Below are 21,361 nucleotides of genomic sequence, written 5' to 3'. Positions count from 1 at the left end.
CACTCCACGGTCAATGCGCGGCGCTTGTGCCAAAGCAACCAGGCGCGCTGACCGAGCCTCACGCTGCCGCGCCCCACACGGCTCTCGGCCGGGAAACGAGCCAACGACAAAAAGCAGGAACAAGAGCCGCTGTCATTTTCGTGGCCAAAGGCCATGGTACGTAGCGCATGCTATGGCGATGAACCGCAAGGTATGAATAGAAGCATCATCGTGGAGCAGGTCTCTGCAAGCAACAATACATGTTTACTTGAGGATGACACCGTCGAACCGCTGCTTGTACCAGGCGGCGGTCTCCTCCTTCTTGACGCGGTGCGAGAAACCGACACGCGAGGTGCGGCTCTTGCGGCGGGCGACACGCGCACCGGGGCGGGTCATGCACACAAAGAAGTCCATACCAAAGATACCGATACCGGGGTCGTACTTGATACCCAGGTCAATGTGCTCGGTGATACCGAAACCAAAGTTGCCGGTCTCGGAGAAGTTGCGGCGGCGCAGCTCGTACTCCTTGACCTTGAGACCACGCTCGATGATCTCCTCGGCCTTGGCACCACGGATGGTGACGTGGCACGCGATCTTCTCGTTACGGCGGATACCGAAACCACGGAGGGTGTAGCGGGCCTTGCTGGTCACCGGGGTCTGACCGGTGAGCTGCTCGAGCACCTTGGTAGCACGGGTGAGACGGTCACCCGACTCACCAACGGAGATGTTGATGACGAGCTTGTCAACCTTGAGCTCCTGTTATGGTTAGTATTCTGTTGGAAAAAAAGGCAGGGAGCGAAGAAGGAGACTGTCAAAACACATCGCATAGGACTGCGCATCACACGGGCGACAGACAAGGACACTTTGACACAGCACTCATCGTGTGCAGACACTCGGCCATCTCGTCGTCCTTGTCCTCGCATGGTATCGCAACCGCACGCCTTGTCGCACACGCCAACGTCGCGCGAAACGCACACACACAGAGCTTATACTGTGCGCCAATGCATCCGCACGTCGTTCACCGCAATACAATGCTCGCGCGCGACACCATAGCGAAAATTCGCTCCGCACAAAAACGCATCCCACGACCTGTACGACGTCTGTATCCTTCCGAAACTCCCGGCGCATGCTTTAACATACCTTCATAGGGTTGCTGCTCGGTTAGTACCATTGTCACACGCAAAAAACACGTACATCGCCTTGCTCGATTCCGCCATCTTGAATGCAGTCACTGTCGACGTGAAGAAGAGCTGCTGGACCAGGTGGGCTTTCGAGCGCGAATAGTAGCACGTGATGCCTAATCAGGTGATAAAATTATAGTTCTACAGTTGCGTCATAGTTGGCGCGCACGCGATTGGCCCAGAGTAGAATCACCCAGGATTGGGCCGCCCCTGCATAGCTGTGCAAATGAAACAGGCGCGCAGTCGGTGACCCTGGCGTGGGGCAAGGATATTGGCTACTGCTTACGTTGCATAGCCCACCCGCAGGCGTGGTAGTGTCGCTGGTCACACAAAGTGCGCTCGGGTGATTTTTGGGACAGCGTAGATGGGGTCAGGGGTCTAAGCTAGTTTCCTCCGCCGCCTTCCTCTGCGTCGTATCGAAGCGTGTTTATATACGCTCCGTTCAAGTTCTATTGAGCCCCCGTGTGAATAGAATATTCACTCGGACACCTTATCGTACGTTCCTCTACGCGCCTCTACGAACGAGACGCGGCATGCACTAAAGGCTGTGTGAAGCGGTGTTATACCACAACCGCACCGCGCCTTCGCCTATCCACCCCTCTACATGACCATGCTGGTACACAATACCGACGAAGCACTCGCCAGTGCCGTGGATGAGCCCCCGGATTCGCGGCTGGCTCACTCGGGCCAAGTCTATGGTTTCCTCAAAAGAGACCAGGACAAGGTGCCTGAGTTGGGCCAGCTCTGCTCCCCTATCCACGACCGGGCCAGCACGGCACCGTGCCCGGTTCCTGTCACTCCAAAACGCTTATCGCCAAGCAACGAGAGCGGCTCGGAACTCTCCACACCGCGCCTGGCAGTGAGTCCGAGCTGCACGGAATCGACCCTCGGCAGCCCAAGCAGCCTGTCGAGCGTGCAGAGTTTTACGGGGTCCCTGCACCGCGGCGAGTATGCCGACGTCGAGGACTTTGATTTGGAGCCCGAGCTCGAGCCGGTCGACGAGGTCGATGAGGTGGAAGCTGTTTCGATGGCCGCGCTCGACCTCTCGGAGTCGGCCAGCACCGAGGAGCAACCGGGTGCCTACCACAAGTACACGCCTGGCGCTGCCCGCCTCGCTGCTCGCACCCCGGTACCCCGCAAAAATGACGCGTCGGAACCCGAGGAGGGCGCCACACCGACGCCGGCCCACACGAAGCACGAGGCATCGCATGCGACATCCCCGCCACCTGCTGCGTGGCCCCTGCGCAAAGGGCGTGTGTTTGAAATCATCGCCCACGGCGACGACATGCCCCGCACCACCTCGCCACAGCCGCGCGACGGCAACGATGGCAGCTCGTGCATCGAGTACGACCTCGACATCCCCCCCCTTCCTCCGATGCCGCCGCCAAATGTGAACCCAATCGATACCGTGCCGGCCGTGCCGTCGCCCCTCTCGGTTTGTGTGACGGCGGAGACCCCCGCCGAGGCACAGGCCGATCGCCCCGCCGAGGCCCCGCCTGCCGAGGAAGACATCAGCTCGAGCACCGGCACGCTCGTTCCGGACGACCGCAGTGCGGGGCGCTCGTCAGACGACAGTCGTACGCCCTCGCCGAGGCACCGCAAGTGCCTTGGCGGCCTGTTGCGTCGCAACAGTCGCGCGAGTTCGAGCACGCCTGCGCTCAAATCTGCGCTGTGCTCGAACGAGGAGGACCGTGGCCGCCGTCGCAACCGCAACACTTCGCACTCGGTGCGCTTCAGCTCCAATGCGCCGGTCGAGGTGCGCACGCACAGCCCTGTCGAGTACGACCGCAAGCCGTGCCCCGTGAACAACAAGCTGTGTAACAAGGATTTCGAAGAGCTTCGTGATCTGTGTCTGCCTATGGACCTGCTTGAATCGCGCTGGCAGTCGCTCCGCGGCAAACACCCGATCCACGGGTCGGATGCCGAAGCCCACGACGAGCCCGAGGAGGTGCACAGCCACGTGCCGTGGCAGGCGTCCAAGTCACCGCCCAATGAGCCGCCGGCGCCTACCGGCCCGACGACGCTGCCTCTCTCTGTATATGAAACGAACGAGGGCCCTGCGCCGAGTGCCGCCTCGTTTACCAAGCCAGCCAGCCCCCGCACCTGTGATCCGCTCTCGGATCTCCGCAAAATGCGCGAGCAGCGCCAGTGCCAGACGCGCCCACCCTCGCGCGACCGGCGCAAGGCACGTCGCCAGTCTAACTGCTCGTCGCTCGGTTCCGCGCTTGCGGCGCGATTTGGCCTGAACCAGCCCCCCCCTCCGCTTCCGGGCACGGGCGTTTCGCCGCCGCCGTCCAACTGCTCGTCCGAGTCGTTGGCGTCGGTGCCCGACGACCCGTACCCCAGTGCGAGTCCCTATATGCACGACAACTCGAGTGGTTACGAGAGTCCTGCTGCAGACCTGTACGATAGCGGCAGCGAGTACGACCTCGTTGCCTAGCCTGTAGTCTATATACCATCTGGATCGTTTCCTAAGCGTCGCGTCGCGCGTCGCGTGCGCTGCAGCATTATTCCAATGCGCGACGCTGATTGGCTATTTTTGACGCGCGCAGTGCGCATTTGCTTATGCCCGGCATCAGGGTACAGTTTTGGGAAAGATGAAGAATTTTTTCCCCCGGTAAAGGCCCAGCGGCGGCGAAGATCCGGCTCTGCAACAAACGACGACAAGATGACGAATGAAACGCAGAATGGTGTGAACGCCGGTGGCCTGGAGAAGGACTTCTCGAACATGAGTGTCCAGGGCGGCAATGCGAGCGCTGCTCCCAAGAAGCGCTACGTGCCGCCGCACATGCGCAACCAGCCCGCCGGCGTCACTCCTCCCCCGAGTGGCGGTCGCGGCGGCGCATCGTCGCTGCCGCCTGCCTTTAGCAGCGGCCGCGGCCGTTTCTCCGACGCGCCGCCTACTGCCGGTGGCGGTGGCGGTGGCGGTGGCCGCTGGAGCAGCATGAGCGCCGGTGGCGGCTCGCGCCGCAACGACGGCTTCGGCTCCTGGAAGGATGGCAAGCACATGATCGGCCCGAAGAACGACCGTATGGAGCTTGACCTCTTTGGCGAGGTCAACGACGGCACGACGCAGGGCACCGGTATCAACTTTGACAAGTACGGTGACATTCCTGTCGAGGCGACCGGCAATGACGTGCCGGAGCCGATCACCGAGTTCACCCACCCCCCGGTGGATGAGCACCTGATCTCGAACATCAGGCTTGCGCGCTACACCACGCCGACCCCTGTGCAGAAGTACTCGATCCCGATTGTCGGCGCTGGCCGCGACCTGATGGGCTGTGCTCAGACCGGTTCGGGCAAGACGGGTGGTTTCCTCTTCCCGATTCTCTCGGCGCTCTTCACGCATGGCCCCCCTCCCCTGACGGCGCCGCCGACGCCGTCGTACGGCCGTGCCAAGGCATACCCCTCGACGCTGATCCTGGCCCCCACGCGTGAGCTGGTGTCGCAGATCCACGACGAGGCGCGCAAGTTTACATACCGCTCCTGGGTCCGCCCCGCCGTCGTGTACGGTGGTGCGGAGATGGGCGCGCAGCTGCGTCAGATTGAGCGCGGCTGTGACCTACTCTCAGCGACGCCGGGTCGTCTGGTCGACCTGATCGAGCGCGGCCGCATCTCGCTTGCGAACGTACGCTTCCTTGTGCTCGACGAGGCCGACCGCATGCTCGACATGGGTTTCGAGCCCCAGATCCGCCGTATCGTGCTCGGCGAGGACATGCCCGGCGTCATGGACCGCCAGACGCTCATGTTCTCGGCCACCTTCCCCCAGAATATCCAGATGCTTGCGCGTGACTTCTTGAAGGAGTACGTCTTCCTCTCGGTCGGCCGTGTGGGCTCCACCTCGGAGAACATCACGCAAAAGATTGAGTTTGTCGAGGACCGCGACAAGCAGTCGGTGCTCTTGGACGTGCTGGCCGCGATGCCCAAGGGCGGTCTCACCCTCATCTTTGTGGAGACCAAGCGCATGGCCGACATGCTGTCCGACTTCCTTATCTACTCGAACATTCCTGCCACTTCGATCCACGGTGACCGTACGCAGCGCGAGCGTGAGTACGCTCTCGAGCTCTTCCGTACCGGCAAGACCACGATCCTGGTCGCGACCGCCGTGGCGGCGCGTGGTCTGGATATCCCCAACGTCACGCATGTTGTGAACTACGACCTGCCCAGCGACATTGACGACTACGTGCACCGTATCGGTCGTACGGGTCGTGCGGGCAACACGGGTCACGCCACGGCCTTCTTCAACCGCAACAACCGCAACATTGTGCGCGACCTGATCAAACTGCTCCAGGAGGCCAAGCAGGAGATCCCGTCGTGGCTCGAGATGATTGCGTCCGAGAGCGCCTTTGGCGGCGGCATGCGCGGCCGCGGCGGCTCGCGCGGCGGCTCGCGCATGGGCGGCGGTGGCCGCTTGGGCGGCCCCACCCGCGACGTGCGCACGTCGGGCGCGATGGGCGGCGGTGCGTTCGGCCCCCGCTCGGGCGGCTACGGCGGCGGCTACGGCGGCACCCCCAGCGGTTTCTACAATGGCCCCCCTGCGCCCGAGGGCGGCAGCGGCGGCTCGTCGTGGTGGTAATTCCCCATTTGGTAATGTATGCCTTTATGGCTTGGCGGAAGGCGGAACGTGTCTTCCCTTGTACTCTTAGGTCTGGTTTTCATCACCACCACCCATTCGTTGACTCGGCATGAGCGGCGTTTTGTGCATATACCTCTTGATATCTACATGCTGCATCCTGCGCAATGAATAAAACCGTAGGAAAACCAAGCCTACTTCTGTATTGTGGAGGACGATGAAAGTGGCCGTAGCGCAGCTGACGAGTGGGGGCGCGATTGCAGAGAACCTCGCCGTGGCCGTGCGCCTGATTGGGAGTGCAGCGCAGGCGGGTGCGCACGCCGTGTTCCTCCCAGAGGCGACCGACTTTATCGCGCCGCCGACCGAGGCGGCGGCACTCACGCGCAGCGCGGCCAACGCGGAGTTTGTCACCGAGGTGTGCGGGGCCGCCAAGACGCACCGCGTCTGGGTCAGCGTCGGTGTGCACGAGCCGCCCAGCACGGACGAGGCGCGGTGCTTCAATACACAGCTCTTGATCGATGAAACGGGCGCGGTGCGCGAGCGCTACCGCAAACTGCATCTGTACGACGTCGATATCCAAAACGGCCCGTCGATCCTCGAAAGCAACACGACGATCCCGGGCACGGAGCTCCGCGCTCCTGTCGACACGCCGGTTGGCAAGTTGGGGGTGCGTTTCGGCTCTAATCCAGCTCCTTACGTGCTACGATATGCGCTTCCCCGAAGTATCGCTTGCGCTGCGGAGACAAGGCGCCGAGATCCTTACCTATCCGTCGGCGTTTGCGATCCGCACCGGCGCGGCGCATTGGTCGGTGCTGCTGCAGGCGCGTGCGATCGAGACGCAGTGCTATGTACTCGCCGCCGCACAAGTCGGTATGTTTTCGCGCTGATCCAGGCCTTCACCCCGGCACGACACGCTCCTCGTGGGGCCACGCGATGATCGTCGACCCATGGGGCTCGGTCGTGGCCCAGTGCAGGTAGGTCGCGTTTCTGACGCAGCGATATGCCCCCTTTTTCGCCGACGTTCTGCCTCGCGGATATCGATCTGACATCCCTAGAGCGCGTCCGCCGCGATATGCCGCTCTGGGCGCAGCGCCGTAGTGACGTGTATGGCTCTCTGTAGCAGGTCCCTGGAATTGTGGCCCGACCGCTTTCCTCCACACATCATGACGGTGCCCCTGATCATTGAGTAGGTAGCGCAGCTGACGCAGTACCGACCCCGGCGTCGACGATCTGCTCGCGATTCTTCTGGTATGCTTTTCTACTGATACAGGCGCTCGCATCGCCCGAAGTCACGCTCGAGGCCGTGACGCTGACGTTTGGCAACACGACGCTCGACTATGCGTTTGACAACATGATGCGTCTTGCACATGCGCTGCAGGTCACCGCCGATGCCGGTGCGCTGAAGAACGACACACTGCTGGAGCGTGTCAAGAACGGCAACAGCGGCACGCCTATTCCGGTCGCTCTCGGCGCGACCAAGCCGCTGGGCGGCCGCCTGTTTACCGCCGGCTACTTCCACGGGCGCGATGGCATGTCGGGCGTGTCGTTTTTGGAGGGCGATCCTTTCCCCAAGGCCAACGAGTCGAAGCTCTTTGCGCAGAGCAAGCTGCCGAGCGACGAGCTGATCCTCGACGTGCTCCGCCGGCATCCCCCCAACACGGTGCGCATCGCGGCGGTTGCGCCGCTGACGAACCTCGCGCAGGCCTTCCTCAAAGACCCTGAGACGTTCCGCCGCGTGGGCGTGATCAGCGTCATGGGCGGCGCGCTCGACGTGCCCGGTAACACCTCGCCTACCGCCGAGTTCAACTTCTTCGCGGACCCCTGGGCCGCCAAGGTGCTGCTCGAAGACGCGGTGAAGGACGGACAGCCGCCGCTGCCGATCTACCTCTTCCCGTTGGACATCACCTCGAAGCACACCGTGCCCTACGGCGCGCTGGTGCGCGAAGAGGGCGATGCGCTGTACGACGAGAGCTACCTTGCGCGTCTCATTTCGCTCTTTCTGCGCAAGCCCCGCTCGGTGACCAACTCCTTCGCGCCGCCCGAGGTGACCTTTGACGCATCCGTGCACGACCTCTTTGAGGCGCACGACCCCCTCGCGGTGGCGCATGCCATCTTTTGCGAGTCCGCTGAGGGCTGGAAGGTGTCTGCGCGTCCGTTCCTGGTCGAGTCCGAAGGCAAGCTGACGCGTGGCTTTTGCGTCGTCGAGTACGTTGTCCTGCTAACCCAGCCGCCGCAACCACGGCGCGTCCGTGCAAGGCCGCAACAAGGCCGAGATCGAAGAAGCGCACGGCCCGGCGAACGAGCACGGTCTCGAGCCGGCCAAGAAAAAGCGTGCCATGGAGAAGGACGAGGCGCCCGCGCTCCTCGGCGTGCCGCTCATCAACATCGTGACCGAGACGCCCGGCATTCCGTGGTTTTCGGATATGTTCCTCGAGCGTCTCGGCATGCTGGCATAGAGGCGTAACTATTTTCTAGCGCATACTGTCACACTACGCACCCGCCGGCCGGAAACCAGGCGGCGGCGGCGCAAAGCCCGGAGGCGGGGCCGGGAAACCCGGCGGAGGGCCACTCGGCATGCCCGGGGGCGGCGGCATACCCACCGGGGGGCGGCCCATGAGCGGCGCCATGCCGAATCCAGCGCCACGGCCCGACGGCACGCCCTGGCCCGGGCCCGGAGCGATCACCGGCTCGTTCTTCGACTCCGGCGGCGGCGCCTCGACACTGAGGGAAATGATCGTCTCGCCACGCAGGATAATCAGACCCAGCGTGCGCTTCTGTTCCTGCGCAGCAGGAGGCGCTTCGTCCTCGTCCTCGTCCTCGTCCTCGACGTGGCCCTCGGCGGTCTCGCCGTGCGCGACCTTTTGCTTTTTGTTCGGCTTGCTAGCGCTCTTCTTCTTCTTGGGTTTTATCCGGCGGAACTCCTCGGCTAGGTCAGTCAAGCGGGCACAACGTACTATCCGACAACACAATGTTCATGTGGGTATCGAACGCAAGCAGCTGTCCCGTGAGCTGCCTACCGTCGTTGAGCGTCACTCGCAGACGATAGTCGATCAGGGACATCATCTTGCCACCCTTGGCTTTGACAGGCGGCTGGGTCAGCAGCGTCACGTACCATTTTCCTTTCTCCGCCGATCGTAGACGCGACGGTGCGGCGCAGAAGTCGGGCACGGCACGTGACATCACGTGTGTGGAGGGCGAGTCAGAAGATTAAGTTGGTGCGCGGGGCAGCTTCGCCATGCCCCTCGACCTGTCCCAGTTTCTCTCGCAGGACGCGCGCAACCGCCCGGTGTCGGCGATCCGCGGATTGCTTCCGCTGGAGAGCCGTCCGGGAATGATCTCGCTGCTCGCCGGCAAGCCGAACCCCGACGGATTTCCGTTCGAGTCGGTGACCATGACGCTCAAGCCATCTGCCGAGATGGGCACCGATGCGGACGGCAAGCCGGTCACGCTCACGATCGAGGGCGAGGATATGAAGCGCGTGCTCCAGTATGGCAGCACGTCGGCCGATCCCAGCTTTGACACGGTGCTCCAGGAGATCATCAGCCGCGTGCACCAACGCACGCGTGACAACGGCCAGCCCGACGGCGATTTCACGATCGCCGTGGGGTCCGGTAGCCAAGACCTCTTGGTCAAAGCCATGGCGGTTATTCTCGACGAGGCCGACACGCTGCTCGTCGAGGCGCCCGTTTACCCGTACGTTGTCTTTCTTACTTACGCAGTGGCGCGATTCCCGAGCTGCAGGTGAACAAGGTCAACTTGGTCTCGCTCGAGACCGACTCGCAGGGCCTGTCTGCCGACTCGCTGCGCACGACGCTCGAAAACTGGCACACGTCGGAGGCGACCAAGCACCTCAAGTACCCCAAGGCGCTGTACACTGTGCCGACCGGCGCGAACCCCGCCGGGACGACCGCGTCGGCGGAGCGCAAGCGCGAGATCCTGGCGCTCGTGCGCAAGCACGGCGTGCTGCTTCTCGAGGACGACCCGTATTTCTTCCTGACCTTTGACGATGTGGACGAGGACCCTACGACGCATGCCCGCACGCCGAGCTACTTTGCCCTCGAGCACGAGGATGCAGAGACGTGGGGCTACGGCTACGTGGTGCGCTTCGAGAGCTTCTCCAAGATCATGTCGGCCGGTATGCGGCTCGGCTTTATGATGGGCCCCCCGACGATCGTCAATGCTGTTATTGCACTGACCGCCTCGTCGAACCTGCACGCGTCCGCACCGCCGCAGGCGATGGCCGCGGCGCTTCTGAGCTACTGGGGTATGGACGGCTTCCTTCGCCACGCGAACAACGTCGCGAAAATGTACAAAGAGCGGCGCGACATGTTTGGCGCCGCTGTCGAGTCGACCCTCGGCAAGGGCGAGGACGGCAGCAAGATGCCGGTCGCCACCTGGATCTCGCCGGTGGCCGGCATGTTCTTCTGGATCAAGCTGCACCTGCCGCCGACCGACGGCGCGCCAGAGGGCGACTCGTACAAGGTTATCGCCGAAAAGGCACTGTCGTACGGCGTGCTGGCCATGCCCGGCGCCGCGTTCTTTGCGACGCCGACCGTGACGCCGTACGTGCGCACGTCGTTCAGCCTGATCGAGCCGGCCGATGCTCGCGAGGCGCTGCAGCGCCTGCGCCAAGCCGTAGAGAGCGCATGGAAAGACGCGGGGTACGAGAGCATCCCCCCGATACAGCCATAGACTACGCATCCTTGTTTTGGGCTTTTTCGTTCTCGCGGTCCACCTGGTCGAGGGCCGCCATAAAGAGCGACGCCTGCCCGACGCCGAGGTCCTTCATGTACGCCGCCTGCTCGCTCGCGATCGTCATGTAGTGCTGAGTATGTTGCAGCGTCGCTGACAAGGCGCTCATGCGCGATGCAAGGTACGCATAGTGCCGCTCTTTGGCCGTCGTCAGGCCCGCGCCCCCGACCGGCGCGTGAGACATGGCTGTTGATCGCGACGCGTCGCTGACTCAGCTGGACCCTCGCTTTTTGCCCACGTGCAGCGCTCGGCCCTCGAGGACGCCATGGTGCACTACATCGGCCCGACGCTCCGGCGGAACATTCACTCGTACAAGTACTCGGGTGTGGACGACTCGCTGGTGTCCAAGTATATCCTTGGTCCCTACTGGAACTGGCTCGTGCAGCTCTTTCCGCTGTCGGTTGCCCCGAACACGATTACCCTGAGCGGCCTCGTGCTCGTCTTTGGCAATGTGCTTTCGCTCCTCTACCTCGACTGGACGCTCGACAATGCGACCGGTCTGCGCATCAACTTTTTGAGCTCGCGCAGCGGCGAGCTGCCGGTGGTGCCGATGCTGCCGCACAAGGGCCTGCCCGTCGCGCTCGAGGCGTCGGCCACGCCGACCGGTACGCCGGCCGTTCCCGGCTGGCTCCTCTTTGTGTGGGCTGCGTCGCTGTTCATGTACCAGAGCCTGGACAGTATCGACGGCAAGCAGGCGCGCCGCACCGGCATGGCAGGGCCGCTCGGCGAGCTGTTTGACCATGGCTGCGACGCGCTCAACACGATCCTGGAAAACATTCTCGTGGCCTCGGCCATGGGCCTTGCACGCTCGTACTGGGCAATGTTTGCGCTGGTCGCGTCCATGGCCAACTTTTACCTGACGACGTGGGAAGAGGTGCACACCCACACGCTGTATCTCTCCGCCTTCTCCGGACCGGTCGAGGGCATCCTGATGATCTGCGCAGTGTACATGATCGCCGGTGCATTTGGCGGCACGACCTTTTGCCTGCACGGCGTGCTGAACATGACCGGCCTCGCCAAGATTGCGTACGTGCGTGAAAACTTTGCGTGGATGAACTGGCCGCTGAGCGACGTGCTGATCAGCCTCGCGGTCCTCGGCCTCGTCGGCAACACGCTCGCGAGCTACGGCAACGTATACAAGGTATGCATCCGCGAGAAGCGCTCGGTGCTCACGCCGATCGTCGGCCTGCTGCCGTTCGCGGTGCAGGCCACGGCAAACGTCGCCTGGATGCTCGGCCACGAAGCGCGCTTGATTGTGCACGGACCTGTTTTCATTCCTTTCCTGTGCTACTGGGGCCTAAGCTTTGCTTACCTGGTCGGCCTGCTGATTGTGTCGCACGTGTGCAAGGGGCCGTTCCCGTACTGGAACTGGCTGTACATCCCCAGTATCCTCGGCGCGATCGACGCGCACCTGCCGCAGCCGATCCTGCAGACGTCGCTGCAGGCCACCGAGTACACCGTGTACGGTGCCGTGGCGCTTTCGCTCGCCGTGTACGGCTACTTTGTCTACGACGTGATCACCACGATCACGAAGGAAACCGGCAAGCCGTGCTTCCGCGTGCTGAAGCACTCCGAGTAGGGTATAGTTAATCTGCGCGTCGCAGCTCGGACACCAGCTGAACCTGCGCATGGAGCGCCGCCGACGGCACCTGCTCGACCATCAGCACGGGCCTGGCACTGAGCTGTGCATTGTCGGGGCGCGAGAGCAGGCGGATGTCGCTGCCGGGGATCACCTGCAGCAGCTCGCCCGTGAGGCGGTGCACCTCGACAAACGTCGACGAGAACGCGAGGATCGTATCAGCAGTGCATGCGATGCGTAGGGGGCGCCCTTGCCACTCGAACGCAGCGTCGGTGCGCACGAGGCGCCCAGCAGCATCCGTATAACACGCACAGCGCTCAAAGCAGAGCAGGTAGTGCTGGTCGGGAAGGTGAAAGATGCCGAGGGGGCGCTGTCCTTCGAGCTGCTTGAGCAGCGACCAGGCGCGCGTATCGTCGCGCGTGGCCGACTTGGCCGTGGGCAGCAGCTCGAGCGCTTCGGTCTCGAGGCTGTACGTCTGGAAGCCACGGTGGGTATACACAGCAATCGCCGTTTGGAGGAACTGCACGCCAGTCGCCTCGTAGCCGACATAGAACTTTTTGTACTCGCGGAACCGCGAAAAGGTCTCGGACGGCCGCCGGCTAAGGAACCGGCGGCCATCACTGTCCGGCCCCGCCTCGATTGGCTCGAGGACACGGATGGACGTCTCGCTGGTTTTCTTTTTGGCATACACAAGCAGCTCGCGCCCGCCGACGTAGCCCGTGGCAAAGAAGAGCACGTCGCGGTTGCCACTCAGCTTCTGCGGCGCAAAGCTCAGCGGCGTCGCCTTGCTCGGCACGAGCGCCTGCAGATCGTACGCAATCAGCGACTTGTCGGCCAGCACGAGAAAGTGGCCGAAGCGCTCCAGAACAGTGCACTGCGTGACGCCGCGCAGGTGCAGCACCTTGTGGAAGGAGTGCACCTGGCCATACAGACCGATCCACACACCGTCGCTCGTGCCGACAGCCAGCATCTGCGTATGGTCCTCGAGGCGGAACGGCGCGGCGCACGTCACCTCGGGGTGCACGTTGGGCACGTCGCGCGGCAGCCCATCAGGCTGCAGTGCACCGGCGGCAAAGGTGTCGCCCGACAGCGGCGTGCGCCGGATCACGGCATGCTTTGCATCGTGTGCAGCGACCATGCGCTCGACTGCCGTGAGGCTCTGGTGCCACTCGGCACGCTGCTGCGCGGTAGCGACATACAGCGTAAACGCCTCGCGGCTCGCACGGTGGCGCACGCTGAACGGAAACATATCGGTCATGTCGCCCGGCATCAGGCGGCGGTTCAGGTGGCCACGCGAGAGCGACGGGTCGTGGAAGCCCGACCAGTCGAGCAGTGCGACAGGGATCGGCTGGGTAAGTAGGGCAACGTACCGGCTTAGAGTACACGAGGCGCATTTTTGACGGCTCAATCGTCGCATCCGGCGGCGCATCGACAGGGCGCTTGCGCTTGGCCAGCACAAAGTAGTTGTCAAAGAGCATCGCCGTCATCTCGGTCCACTCGAACTCAAAGCCGTCGGGGCGGCGATAGACGGTGCCTTGGTGCACAAGCTTGCGGTCGGGCAGGTGCAGGTTGAGCGGTACGAAAATGTCCGGGCGCTTTGCCTCGAGGACACCGGCGAGTTCCTGGACCTGTAGGCGCTGCTCGGCGGCCTCGACGCCGGCCTGAGCAACCTTGCACTGCTCGTCGATGATCTCAGTCGCAAGCAGGATCTGCTCCTGGTCGGGGCTCATCGGGTCGGTGTACTTCAAAATCGACTCAAGGTGCAGATGGTAGCGCTGTAGGCGCGCCGGCGGGCGGAACAAAAAGTTATCAAGAGGGTGGCGGTGCGCCTGCGGATCGCGGCGACAGTCGTCGGCAAACTTGGCCATGCGCGCATTCGTGGCAATCTCGCGTTTCAGCGTATAGAGCGCGACGGGGTAGTGCTGCACGTACGTCGCGTATGCCGAGCCCCACTCGAGCGCCGCATTGACGCACAAGTCGCCGATCGTCTGCACCATCGGATGCTCTTCGCGCTCGCGCTCGCACAAACGGTCGACGAACGCGGCAATATGCGTCGTGAGCTCGAGATAGTTGCCAAACACAACCTCGATAAAGGTTTCGAGCGCCGCGCCAGAGAGCGGCGCCGCACGCGCCATTCCGACGCCGGACGAGTCGGCGAGCGCACGCAGGCGATGCACAAACGTGTCGATGAGTTGCAGATCCCGCAAGAAGCTCTCTTCTTTCTGCACCATCTCGTGCAGCGCGTTTTGGCGCTCCACCTCTTTGCGCGGGAGCGACTGGACGAGCTCTGGAGGAACAAGCTCGACCCACGCCTTGGCGCCGACGTCGCCGACGTCGTCGTCGTCGACGGCATCGGCCACGTCCAGATCGGACGCGTTCCACGCACGTCCTGCGCGTGGACAGCTTGGGACGTAGCAGGTAAAACGCGGCGAGGTGTTTAGCGCACACGTCGGGCTGTAGCAGCGTGTCATGGGCGCAAAGACGCCGGTCGGCAGGTCGTGCGTCTGTGTGCTGACGCACGCCGCGGCTGCCTGCGCGCTGAGGCCGACGGCATCGAGCGAGCGGCGCTCAAACAGTGTGCCGTGGATCTCGCGCGCGTTTGCAGCCGCGCCGTCGACCTTGTCATTGTTTGCGCAATCCGAAAAGAACATGTACACTTCGTCGACGCCCGCGCTCAGCGGGTGGTCTTCCCAGTCTGCCTCGTGGATGAATAGCTGCGTCTTGAGCGAGCGCGCAATGCTCATCGCCATATAGTGCGCATTTGCCTCGGGAATCTCTGCGCCAAATTGCGCCGAAGTATGTGCGTACTGGCCCAGGATGTCGGTGATCGCCTGGATGGCCATGCGCCCGGTAAAGCTCAGAGGGTAAATGATACTTCCCTTGATGAGAGGTTTGCGTTCCAGGATGCACAAGAGAAGCTGCGCAATCTGCGAAAGGCACGCCATGTCGACGGTCGTTCCACGAAGCAGCTCGGCGGTAATGTCGTGCACTTCCTCGGGCGGCAGCTCGACCGGCGCCTTTTTCTCTACCGACACCGACTGCGGCCGAGGCGTATAGACTGGCAGCATATCGTGCTCGAGGCTTTCGTGCTTTTCCGGCGGCCACGCCAGCGGTTTCCCCGAGTGCCGCCGCGGCTTGGCGTCTGCGCTGGGCGTGTGCACCGAAGCGTACGACGGGGGCGCGTTCGGCGCCGGAATACTCGGTGCAGGCGACGGCGCGCTCGGCAGCCGCGTCGGTACGCGAGGCCCCCGCGGCGTCGGCGGCAGCGGCCGGCGCCGTGTGCCGCTCGTCGACGCGAGCGAAGCGTAGCTGTGGCGGCGGTCCATCGGCGGCGAAGGCAAAAAATGGCGCGTCGTCTGTACCGACGCTGCCCTCATTTTTCGCTCCGGCGATTCTTGCATGATATCATCGATTTCATTCACCAATTCGTCCATCCCCGGAAGCGCACTGCCCGGGGGCCGTGCCATGGCCGACGATGCTTATTTAGTCAGTGGAGGTGGACTCCGTAGTGGGGCCGGATGCAGGGACCGGCTGTGGGGAGCGTCAAGCGAGCCGTGTCGCTTGGCGCGTCTCTCGTGTGTCTGTGTCCGATCCTTGTGTCCCAACATATCTAAAATAAATCCAATTACGTGCGTCGTCTATAATACAGTGCATCACATGTTAAGGGGTGTGGTGGTCACTCGGCGTCGCCACCTCTGGCGCCTGGCTTTCTGCCGGCGCGCTTTCGAGCGCCGACGAGACTGCACCGGCGAGGTCGAGGTGGAAGTACGGCGTGAGTTCATTGTTCCACAGAATCGGAACGGTGATACTTCCAGCCCCGAGGTCGAGCGATTCCTGTTCGGCCTTGTTGTTGCCGTAGATCGCATCGAGGTTCTTGATCTCGTCGTCAAACGAGCCCTTGTCCGGCTGTGCCGGCGCCTGTGCCTCGAGGTCCGTGGAGCTGGTGGGCGCATCGCGCACAATGTCTTCGTGCTGGGGCTGGGCGTGGGCGTCTTCGACGATCTTGGTACCCGGCACCGGCGAGTTGCGCACACCGACCTCGCGGTCGTCGTGCGCCGGCACCACGGCCGCGATCTCGGTCACATGGCGGCGGACCGTGCCGGTACCAAAGTCACCGGCGAGCAGGCCACGGCGGATCCACGGCGAGAGGATATGCGCAAAGTGGAACTCGACCGGCGCGCCGCGGTACAGCTCGAGCGCGTTGCGCAGATCGACCAGCACCTGGACCGAGGTCGAGTCGATGTTGCTCACCGACCCAAAGTCGAGCACGATCGCACGCAGAAGCGGCCGCGGATCGTTGCGGCGCTCCAAGTCCTTGTCGGCCATGTCCTCGTCGACCGTCTTGGCATCCGCGTGGCGGCGGTGGTAGAGCGTGGCCTTGCGCCAGAACTTGATCAGCAGTGGGTTGGGCGGTCCGGGGTCGTTCCACGGCCGATCGCCCTTGCGCATCACCTGGAGCTTGCCCGGGCGTGTCTCGGCCTTGACCTTGTCGATGATAATGTCCGACATGCGCGAGGCGTTCGGGTAGGTGAATGACTCCTCGACACGGTACACAAAGATACCGGGTGGCGGCGGCGCGACGTGCACCGACGGGTCGCGCAGGCCGTCCTGCGTGTCCATAGGCACATAGACGTTGCGGACCTGAGCGCCGCCCGCGACCGACGGGTCGTGCTGCACACGCACCACACCCAGCCAGTGTCCACGAGGGCGTGCAATGCGAACCAACAGGAGCGCTGCCGAGGCCGCGATCGAGGTGTACACACCGTAGTCGACACTGGTAAAGATGGTCACGACCACGGCCGCAACCCAAATCAAGAGCTCGAGCGGGTTCATCAGCCAGAACTTGTACAGGAGCGCCGGGGGCGCAATCAGGTCACCCACCGCGTGGATAATCACTGCCGAGAGCGCCGCGTTCGGAATCCAGAAGAAAACGCCCGACAGAGCGTAGATGGCAATTAGCACGACAATCGCCGTGATCCAGCCCGCAAGCGGCGTGCGCACACCCGACTTGGACTTGATCGCAGAGCGCGAGAAGGAGCCGGTTGCCGCGTAACCGCCAAAGCACGGGCCGACCAGGTTCGTGACACCGATCGCGACCAGTTCCTGGTTCGGGTTGATCTTGTAGTTGTTCAGACGGCCGAACGACTTGGAGATGGCAATGTGCTCGAGCAGCAGCACAATCACCGACGCGGGCAGGTTCGGGCCGATGGCCGAGAGCACATCGGTCGGGAGTACCGGCTGGCCCATGTGCTTAAAGCCACGGGGCACATCGAGAATCAGGCTGATAGGGTACTTTTTCTTGTCGTGGTAGTGCGTGCCGACCCATGCGCGACTCGCGGCGGTGAGGATGATGATGACAAACGCACTGCGCATTACCGAGATGAAGAATGCGGCGCGCGCGTACCTTGGGTAGCGTTTCGCGACCCAGTTGCACGACCAGCGTACGAGATAGAGGAAAACCAAAGCCGTAACACCAAACGCGGCATCCATCTTGGCGGTAGGCAGCTTTTTGAAAAAGTTGATCGCGATCTTGTACATGGCATCGTTGCCGTTCACGCCTTTTTCACCGAGGAGCTTGGGCAGCTGGCCGACGAGAATGGTCAACGCGGATCCCGTCATGAAACCGCTCACGGCCGGCGCGGGAATGAACTCGACGATCCAGCCCAGGCGCAGGAGACCGACGCCGAGCGTGATAATACCACAGAGGAATGCAAGCGCGGATGCGATAATTTCCGGCGTGACTTCCGGGTGCGTTTGCAAGACCTTTTGGATGACATTGTGCGTCTGCAGCGACATGACCGCCACCGGTCCGATCGTCACGTCCTTGGAGGTGGCAAACAGCGCATAGATCACGACACCGACGAACGACGAGTAGAGACCAAACTCGGGCTTGAGGCCAGCGACGTTGGCGTACGACATGGACTGCGGCACGACCACAAGGCCGACCGTGATACCCGAAATCAGATCGCCGACGAACCACGTCGAGTTGTACGAGAGGATCCAGCGGCGGAACGGGAAAAGCGAGTCGAGGTAGTTTAGCGTCGCGTAGAACGGGTTCTCATAGTGGTCGTGCGCAAAGTCTTTCACGCCGACCATGGGGATACCCAGGCGGTTGGCCTCCGTGTCGTCGTAGCGCACGAGCGTCTTGCCGAACCGCTTGGCATTGTGCCAGAAACGGCCCGGGGTGGACTCTCGCCCCGCAGGAGCTGGCTGCATGGCGATAATAGAGTTGATAATGGACACGGACGCCCTAGATTATAAGCTCGGCAGCAAAGTGAAGGAAGAAGAGGGGGGCGCGGCTCCCCTTCCTCGGATCACCTCATGCGTAGCTCCTAAGACCAATTTAAACTTCGCAAGCACGCAATTCCTGCAAGAAACGCCGCGCGTGGAGAGGCAAGGGCGTTAACGCCACGTGCCGATCACGCCAAGCACACGAGCCACGTGGTGCGCGCAACACTTGCTCGACGCGTCGAAATGGCGGAGCGTGCGCTGTTCGGGGGGGTGCGTTACGTGCTCGCGGACACACTCGGAACTCGCGATAAAGACGAAGTGCGTGATGAAACTAATACAGCTTCGTGCAGCGCTCGAGAGCCATGGCGCACAGGTCGCCACCGACGCGCAGTCGCGCACGTCGTTTGAGAAGAACGTGACACACCTCGTCACCGAGTCGCTGCACTGCGCGCAGGGGCGCTGGTGCACGCCGCTCGCGGATGCCCAGTGCGCAAGGGATGCGTCGCACCCGTGCGCAGTCACCGTACGTATCCACACTCACCCAGCCGCTGTGGGTCACGCGCTCGATCGCGCTGCGCCAGCTGCAGCCCGAGGGCCTCTACTCGCCGGATCCCCAGCGCCTCTTTTCGGGGGTGGTTGTGAGCTGCGCGGGAATGTCGCCGCACGACCAAGAGATGATCGCTGCGGCGGTCGAGTCGCTCGGTGGCGCGGTGAAGCAGACACTGTGCGAAGAGGTGACGCACCTCGTCACCGCGTCGCGCGACACGTCCAAGGTGCGTGCGCTCGAAGAGCGGCCCGACATTCGCATCGCGGTCGTCGCACCACATTGGGTCAATGATAGTTTTCGCCTGAACCGCCGCCTGCCGCTGCGCGACTTTGTGTTTGACCTGAACAAGCCCGACGCGCTGCCGACGTGCATGTGTGCGTCGTGGGACCGTCCGCAGGACGTCCCTTCTTCGCCGTCGCACTCGCCAGACGATGCAGGCGGCGCGGTGCTCGCGGGAAAAAGGGTGCTCTTTGCACGCGACATCCACGGCGGCGCACTCGAGTCGCATCCCGAGCTGCACTCGCTGCGTGATCGCGTGGTGGGCGCCGGCGGAACGTGCCTCGAGACGCTCGCCGAGGACGCAAACGACGCGGCAGTGCAGCAGGCTGTGCGCGATGCGGACCTGGTCGTGGCGCGCTTCCGCGAGAGCCGCGAATTTGGCGCGGCGATGCGCGAGGACACGACGGTCGGCACGCTCCCGTGGCTCGTGCAGATCCTCTCGAAAGGGCGCATGAGCTCGCCGCGCGACCGTCTGCTGCACTTTCCGTACCCCGAGAGCCCGGTACCGGGCTTTGACCGCCTGACGGTGACGATTACCAACTACTCGGGTGCGCAGCGTACCTACCTCAAGGACCTGATTGCCAAGATGGGCGGCACCTTTACGCCGCACATGACGCCGTCGCACCATGTGTGCATCGCGCTGGACCTCTCGGGCGAAAAGGTGCTCAAGGCGCGCGAGTGGAACATTCCGATCGTGAACCACATCTGGCTCGAGCAGTGCTTTGCGACGTGGACGAACCAAAACCTGGCACAGAGCCAGTTTATTACGTTTCCGGGCGCCGCGCAGCTCAAGGCAGTCGTCGGCCAGGCAAGTGTGCCGGACGCGAGCCTCAAGCCGTGGCTGGTGACGGCCGAAGCCGCACCAGAGCCGGAGCGGTCGCAGGCGACGCCGGAGCCGGAGGAGGAGCCGGAGACGAACGATACCCCGACGGCGGATACCCCTGCGAATGGCCGTGTGACGAGCGCCGTCGATGAAAGCGTGCAAGAGATTGTGGTGGATGGGCAAGGAAAAGGGAAAGGGAAGGAGGCGGAGACGGAGCGTGATGAGCCTATTGAGGAAGGCGAGGAGGGCGAGGAGGGCGAAAAGGGCGAGGAGTACCCTGACGTGCCCGAGCCCAACGAGGTCGAGCCCGAACACGTCGAGCCCGAGCATGTTCGTGACGCTGAGCAGGCCGAGGTCCACGAGCGCGACGATATCGAGCCTGAGCACGTCGAACAGGAGCACGTCGAACCTGAGCACGTCGAACCTGGACAGGAGCACGAGTCCGAGCACGCCCACGACACTGCCGAGGACCTTACCAAAGAATCTGTCCATCCTGACGCTTCTGCCGACCCTACTAGCCCTGCTGTGCAGGACGCCAAGGCCCTTCACCCCGACGCCGACCAGTCGGCCGCCGCTTCCGAGCCGTCTCCTGTGGCTCCTCAGCCAGACGCCTCTTCTGCACGCCCCTCGGCGCGCCCAACTTCGCGTCCTTCGCTCCCCTCGGACGAGCAGCTTGCCGAGGCCGAGCTGGGCGTGCACACGCCCGCCCGCTCCAAGCGCAAGTCGGACACGGGCGAGCGTCGTGCGACGCCGACGTCTGCGCGCAAGCGCGGCAAGGTTGATGGCGTGTGCCTTGCGACGACCTCGGTCGAGCTCAAGCCGAACACGCTGCAGGTCCTCGATGCGCTGCAAGTGACGCGTGTCGACGATGTGTCGCAGGCGACGCACCTTGTCGCCAAAGGGCTTACGCGCACGGAGAAGATGCTGTGTGCCATTGCCCTCGGCACGGTCGAGATCGTGTCGGTGGACTGGCTGAAAGAGGTGGTGAAGCGCAAAGCGCTGGTCGATGCCTCGCGCTATGCGCTGGTCGACCGTGAAAAAGAGGCCAAGTGGAACATGACGCTGTCGAATGCGCTTGCGACGAGCCGTGCGGCGCCCGGCGCGCTGCTGGAGGGCCACACGTTCTACCTCGGCAAAGGTGTGCAGCCCAGCAAAGACGTGCTGCGCCATGTCATTGCAGCGGCTGGTGGTCAGGCTGCCTCGCTGTCGAGTGCCTCGGCCAAGGTGCTGGTCGCCGATGCCGCCCACCACCACGTCATTGGCTCGCGCGAGGAGGCGAAGCAGCTCGGCGCGCTGCGTGAGCAGTGTGCCAAGCACGGCCACGTTTTGCCGCTCTGGACGCCCGAGCTGATTCTCGCCGGGGTCCTGCGTCAGGACATGCAGTGGGACGAGGAGTATGCGCTGCATCTGTAGTCTA

The 21,361-nt window shown here is 63.3% G+C and overlaps 12 protein-coding genes across 12 annotated transcripts; 7 read left to right on the top strand and 5 right to left on the bottom strand.

Moving 5' to 3' along the window:
* Positions 1 to 243: 243 nt before the first annotated feature.
* RPL11 (60S ribosomal protein L11) lies at positions 244 to 1,196 on the bottom strand (the record flags this gene model as incomplete). Its single annotated transcript, XM_060264905.1, has 3 exons — positions 244 to 735; positions 1,120 to 1,132; positions 1,174 to 1,196. The coding sequence occupies 3 exons, from the start codon at positions 1,194 to 1,196 to the stop codon at positions 244 to 246; spliced, it is 528 nt and encodes a 175-aa protein (XP_060120888.1).
* A 574-nt stretch (positions 1,197 to 1,770) lies between these two features.
* Positions 1,771 to 3,600, top strand: MJAP1_000938 (uncharacterized protein; the record flags this gene model as incomplete). The annotated part of the gene is made up of 1 exon (XM_060264904.1): positions 1,771 to 3,600. One exon carries the CDS (start codon positions 1,771 to 1,773, stop codon positions 3,598 to 3,600), a length of 1,830 nt encoding a protein of 609 aa, XP_060120887.1.
* A 228-nt stretch (positions 3,601 to 3,828) lies between these two features.
* On the top strand, positions 3,829 to 5,736 carry ded1 (RNA helicase; the record flags this gene model as incomplete). The annotated part of the gene is made up of 1 exon (XM_060264903.1): positions 3,829 to 5,736. One exon carries the CDS (start codon positions 3,829 to 3,831, stop codon positions 5,734 to 5,736), a length of 1,908 nt encoding a protein of 635 aa, XP_060120886.1.
* Positions 5,737 to 5,950: 214 nt separating this feature from the next.
* On the top strand, positions 5,951 to 6,853 carry NIT2 (beta-ureidopropionase; the record flags this gene model as incomplete). Its single annotated transcript, XM_060264902.1, has 4 exons — positions 5,951 to 6,400; positions 6,423 to 6,603; positions 6,626 to 6,707; positions 6,730 to 6,853. 4 exons carry the CDS (start codon positions 5,951 to 5,953, stop codon positions 6,851 to 6,853), a joined length of 837 nt encoding a protein of 278 aa, XP_060120885.1.
* Positions 6,854 to 6,896: 43 nt separating this feature from the next.
* Positions 6,897 to 8,189, top strand: MJAP1_000935 (uncharacterized protein; the record flags this gene model as incomplete). The annotated part of the gene is made up of 4 exons (XM_060264901.1): positions 6,897 to 6,919; positions 6,942 to 6,981; positions 7,004 to 7,938; positions 7,961 to 8,189. The coding sequence occupies 4 exons, from the start codon at positions 6,897 to 6,899 to the stop codon at positions 8,187 to 8,189; spliced, it is 1,227 nt and encodes a 408-aa protein (XP_060120884.1).
* A 33-nt stretch (positions 8,190 to 8,222) lies between these two features.
* smb1 (Small nuclear ribonucleoprotein-associated protein B) lies at positions 8,223 to 8,848 on the bottom strand (the record flags this gene model as incomplete). Its single annotated transcript, XM_060264900.1, has 3 exons — positions 8,223 to 8,659; positions 8,688 to 8,823; positions 8,846 to 8,848. 3 exons carry the CDS (start codon positions 8,846 to 8,848, stop codon positions 8,223 to 8,225), a joined length of 576 nt encoding a protein of 191 aa, XP_060120883.1.
* A 120-nt stretch (positions 8,849 to 8,968) lies between these two features.
* Positions 8,969 to 10,425, top strand: MJAP1_000933 (tryptophan transaminase; the record flags this gene model as incomplete). Its single annotated transcript, XM_060264899.1, has 2 exons — positions 8,969 to 9,426; positions 9,453 to 10,425. 2 exons carry the CDS (start codon positions 8,969 to 8,971, stop codon positions 10,423 to 10,425), a joined length of 1,431 nt encoding a protein of 476 aa, XP_060120882.1.
* Position 10,426: 1 nt separating this feature from the next.
* On the bottom strand, positions 10,427 to 10,669 carry MJAP1_000932 (uncharacterized protein; the record flags this gene model as incomplete). The annotated part of the gene is made up of 1 exon (XM_060264898.1): positions 10,427 to 10,669. One exon carries the CDS (start codon positions 10,667 to 10,669, stop codon positions 10,427 to 10,429), a length of 243 nt encoding a protein of 80 aa, XP_060120881.1.
* An 81-nt stretch (positions 10,670 to 10,750) lies between these two features.
* MJAP1_000931 (ethanolaminephosphotransferase) lies at positions 10,751 to 12,064 on the top strand (the record flags this gene model as incomplete). Its single annotated transcript, XM_060264897.1, has 1 exon — positions 10,751 to 12,064. The coding sequence occupies one exon, from the start codon at positions 10,751 to 10,753 to the stop codon at positions 12,062 to 12,064; it is 1,314 nt and encodes a 437-aa protein (XP_060120880.1).
* Positions 12,065 to 12,071: 7 nt separating this feature from the next.
* TUS1 (Rho guanine nucleotide exchange factor) lies at positions 12,072 to 15,390 on the bottom strand (the record flags this gene model as incomplete). The annotated part of the gene is made up of 2 exons (XM_060264896.1): positions 12,072 to 13,412; positions 13,435 to 15,390. The coding sequence occupies 2 exons, from the start codon at positions 15,388 to 15,390 to the stop codon at positions 12,072 to 12,074; spliced, it is 3,297 nt and encodes a 1,098-aa protein (XP_060120879.1).
* Positions 15,391 to 15,724: 334 nt separating this feature from the next.
* Positions 15,725 to 18,280, bottom strand: MJAP1_000929 (uncharacterized protein; the record flags this gene model as incomplete). Its single annotated transcript, XM_060264895.1, has 1 exon — positions 15,725 to 18,280. The coding sequence occupies one exon, from the start codon at positions 18,278 to 18,280 to the stop codon at positions 15,725 to 15,727; it is 2,556 nt and encodes an 851-aa protein (XP_060120878.1).
* Positions 18,281 to 18,538: 258 nt separating this feature from the next.
* Positions 18,539 to 21,357, top strand: ESC4 (regulator of Ty1 Transposition; the record flags this gene model as incomplete). The annotated part of the gene is made up of 3 exons (XM_060264894.1): positions 18,539 to 18,565; positions 18,636 to 18,818; positions 18,841 to 21,357. 3 exons carry the CDS (start codon positions 18,539 to 18,541, stop codon positions 21,355 to 21,357), a joined length of 2,727 nt encoding a protein of 908 aa, XP_060120877.1.
* Between the last annotated feature and the right edge of the window lie 4 nt (positions 21,358 to 21,361).

This window comes from Malassezia japonica, chromosome 1, assembly GCF_029542785.1.
Source record: "Malassezia japonica chromosome 1, complete sequence".
Lineage (NCBI taxonomy): Eukaryota > Fungi > Basidiomycota > Malasseziomycetes > Malasseziales > Malasseziaceae > Malassezia > Malassezia japonica.
Note: the sequence above shows the minus strand (reverse complement) of the source record. Positions and strands in the feature narration are given on the sequence as shown.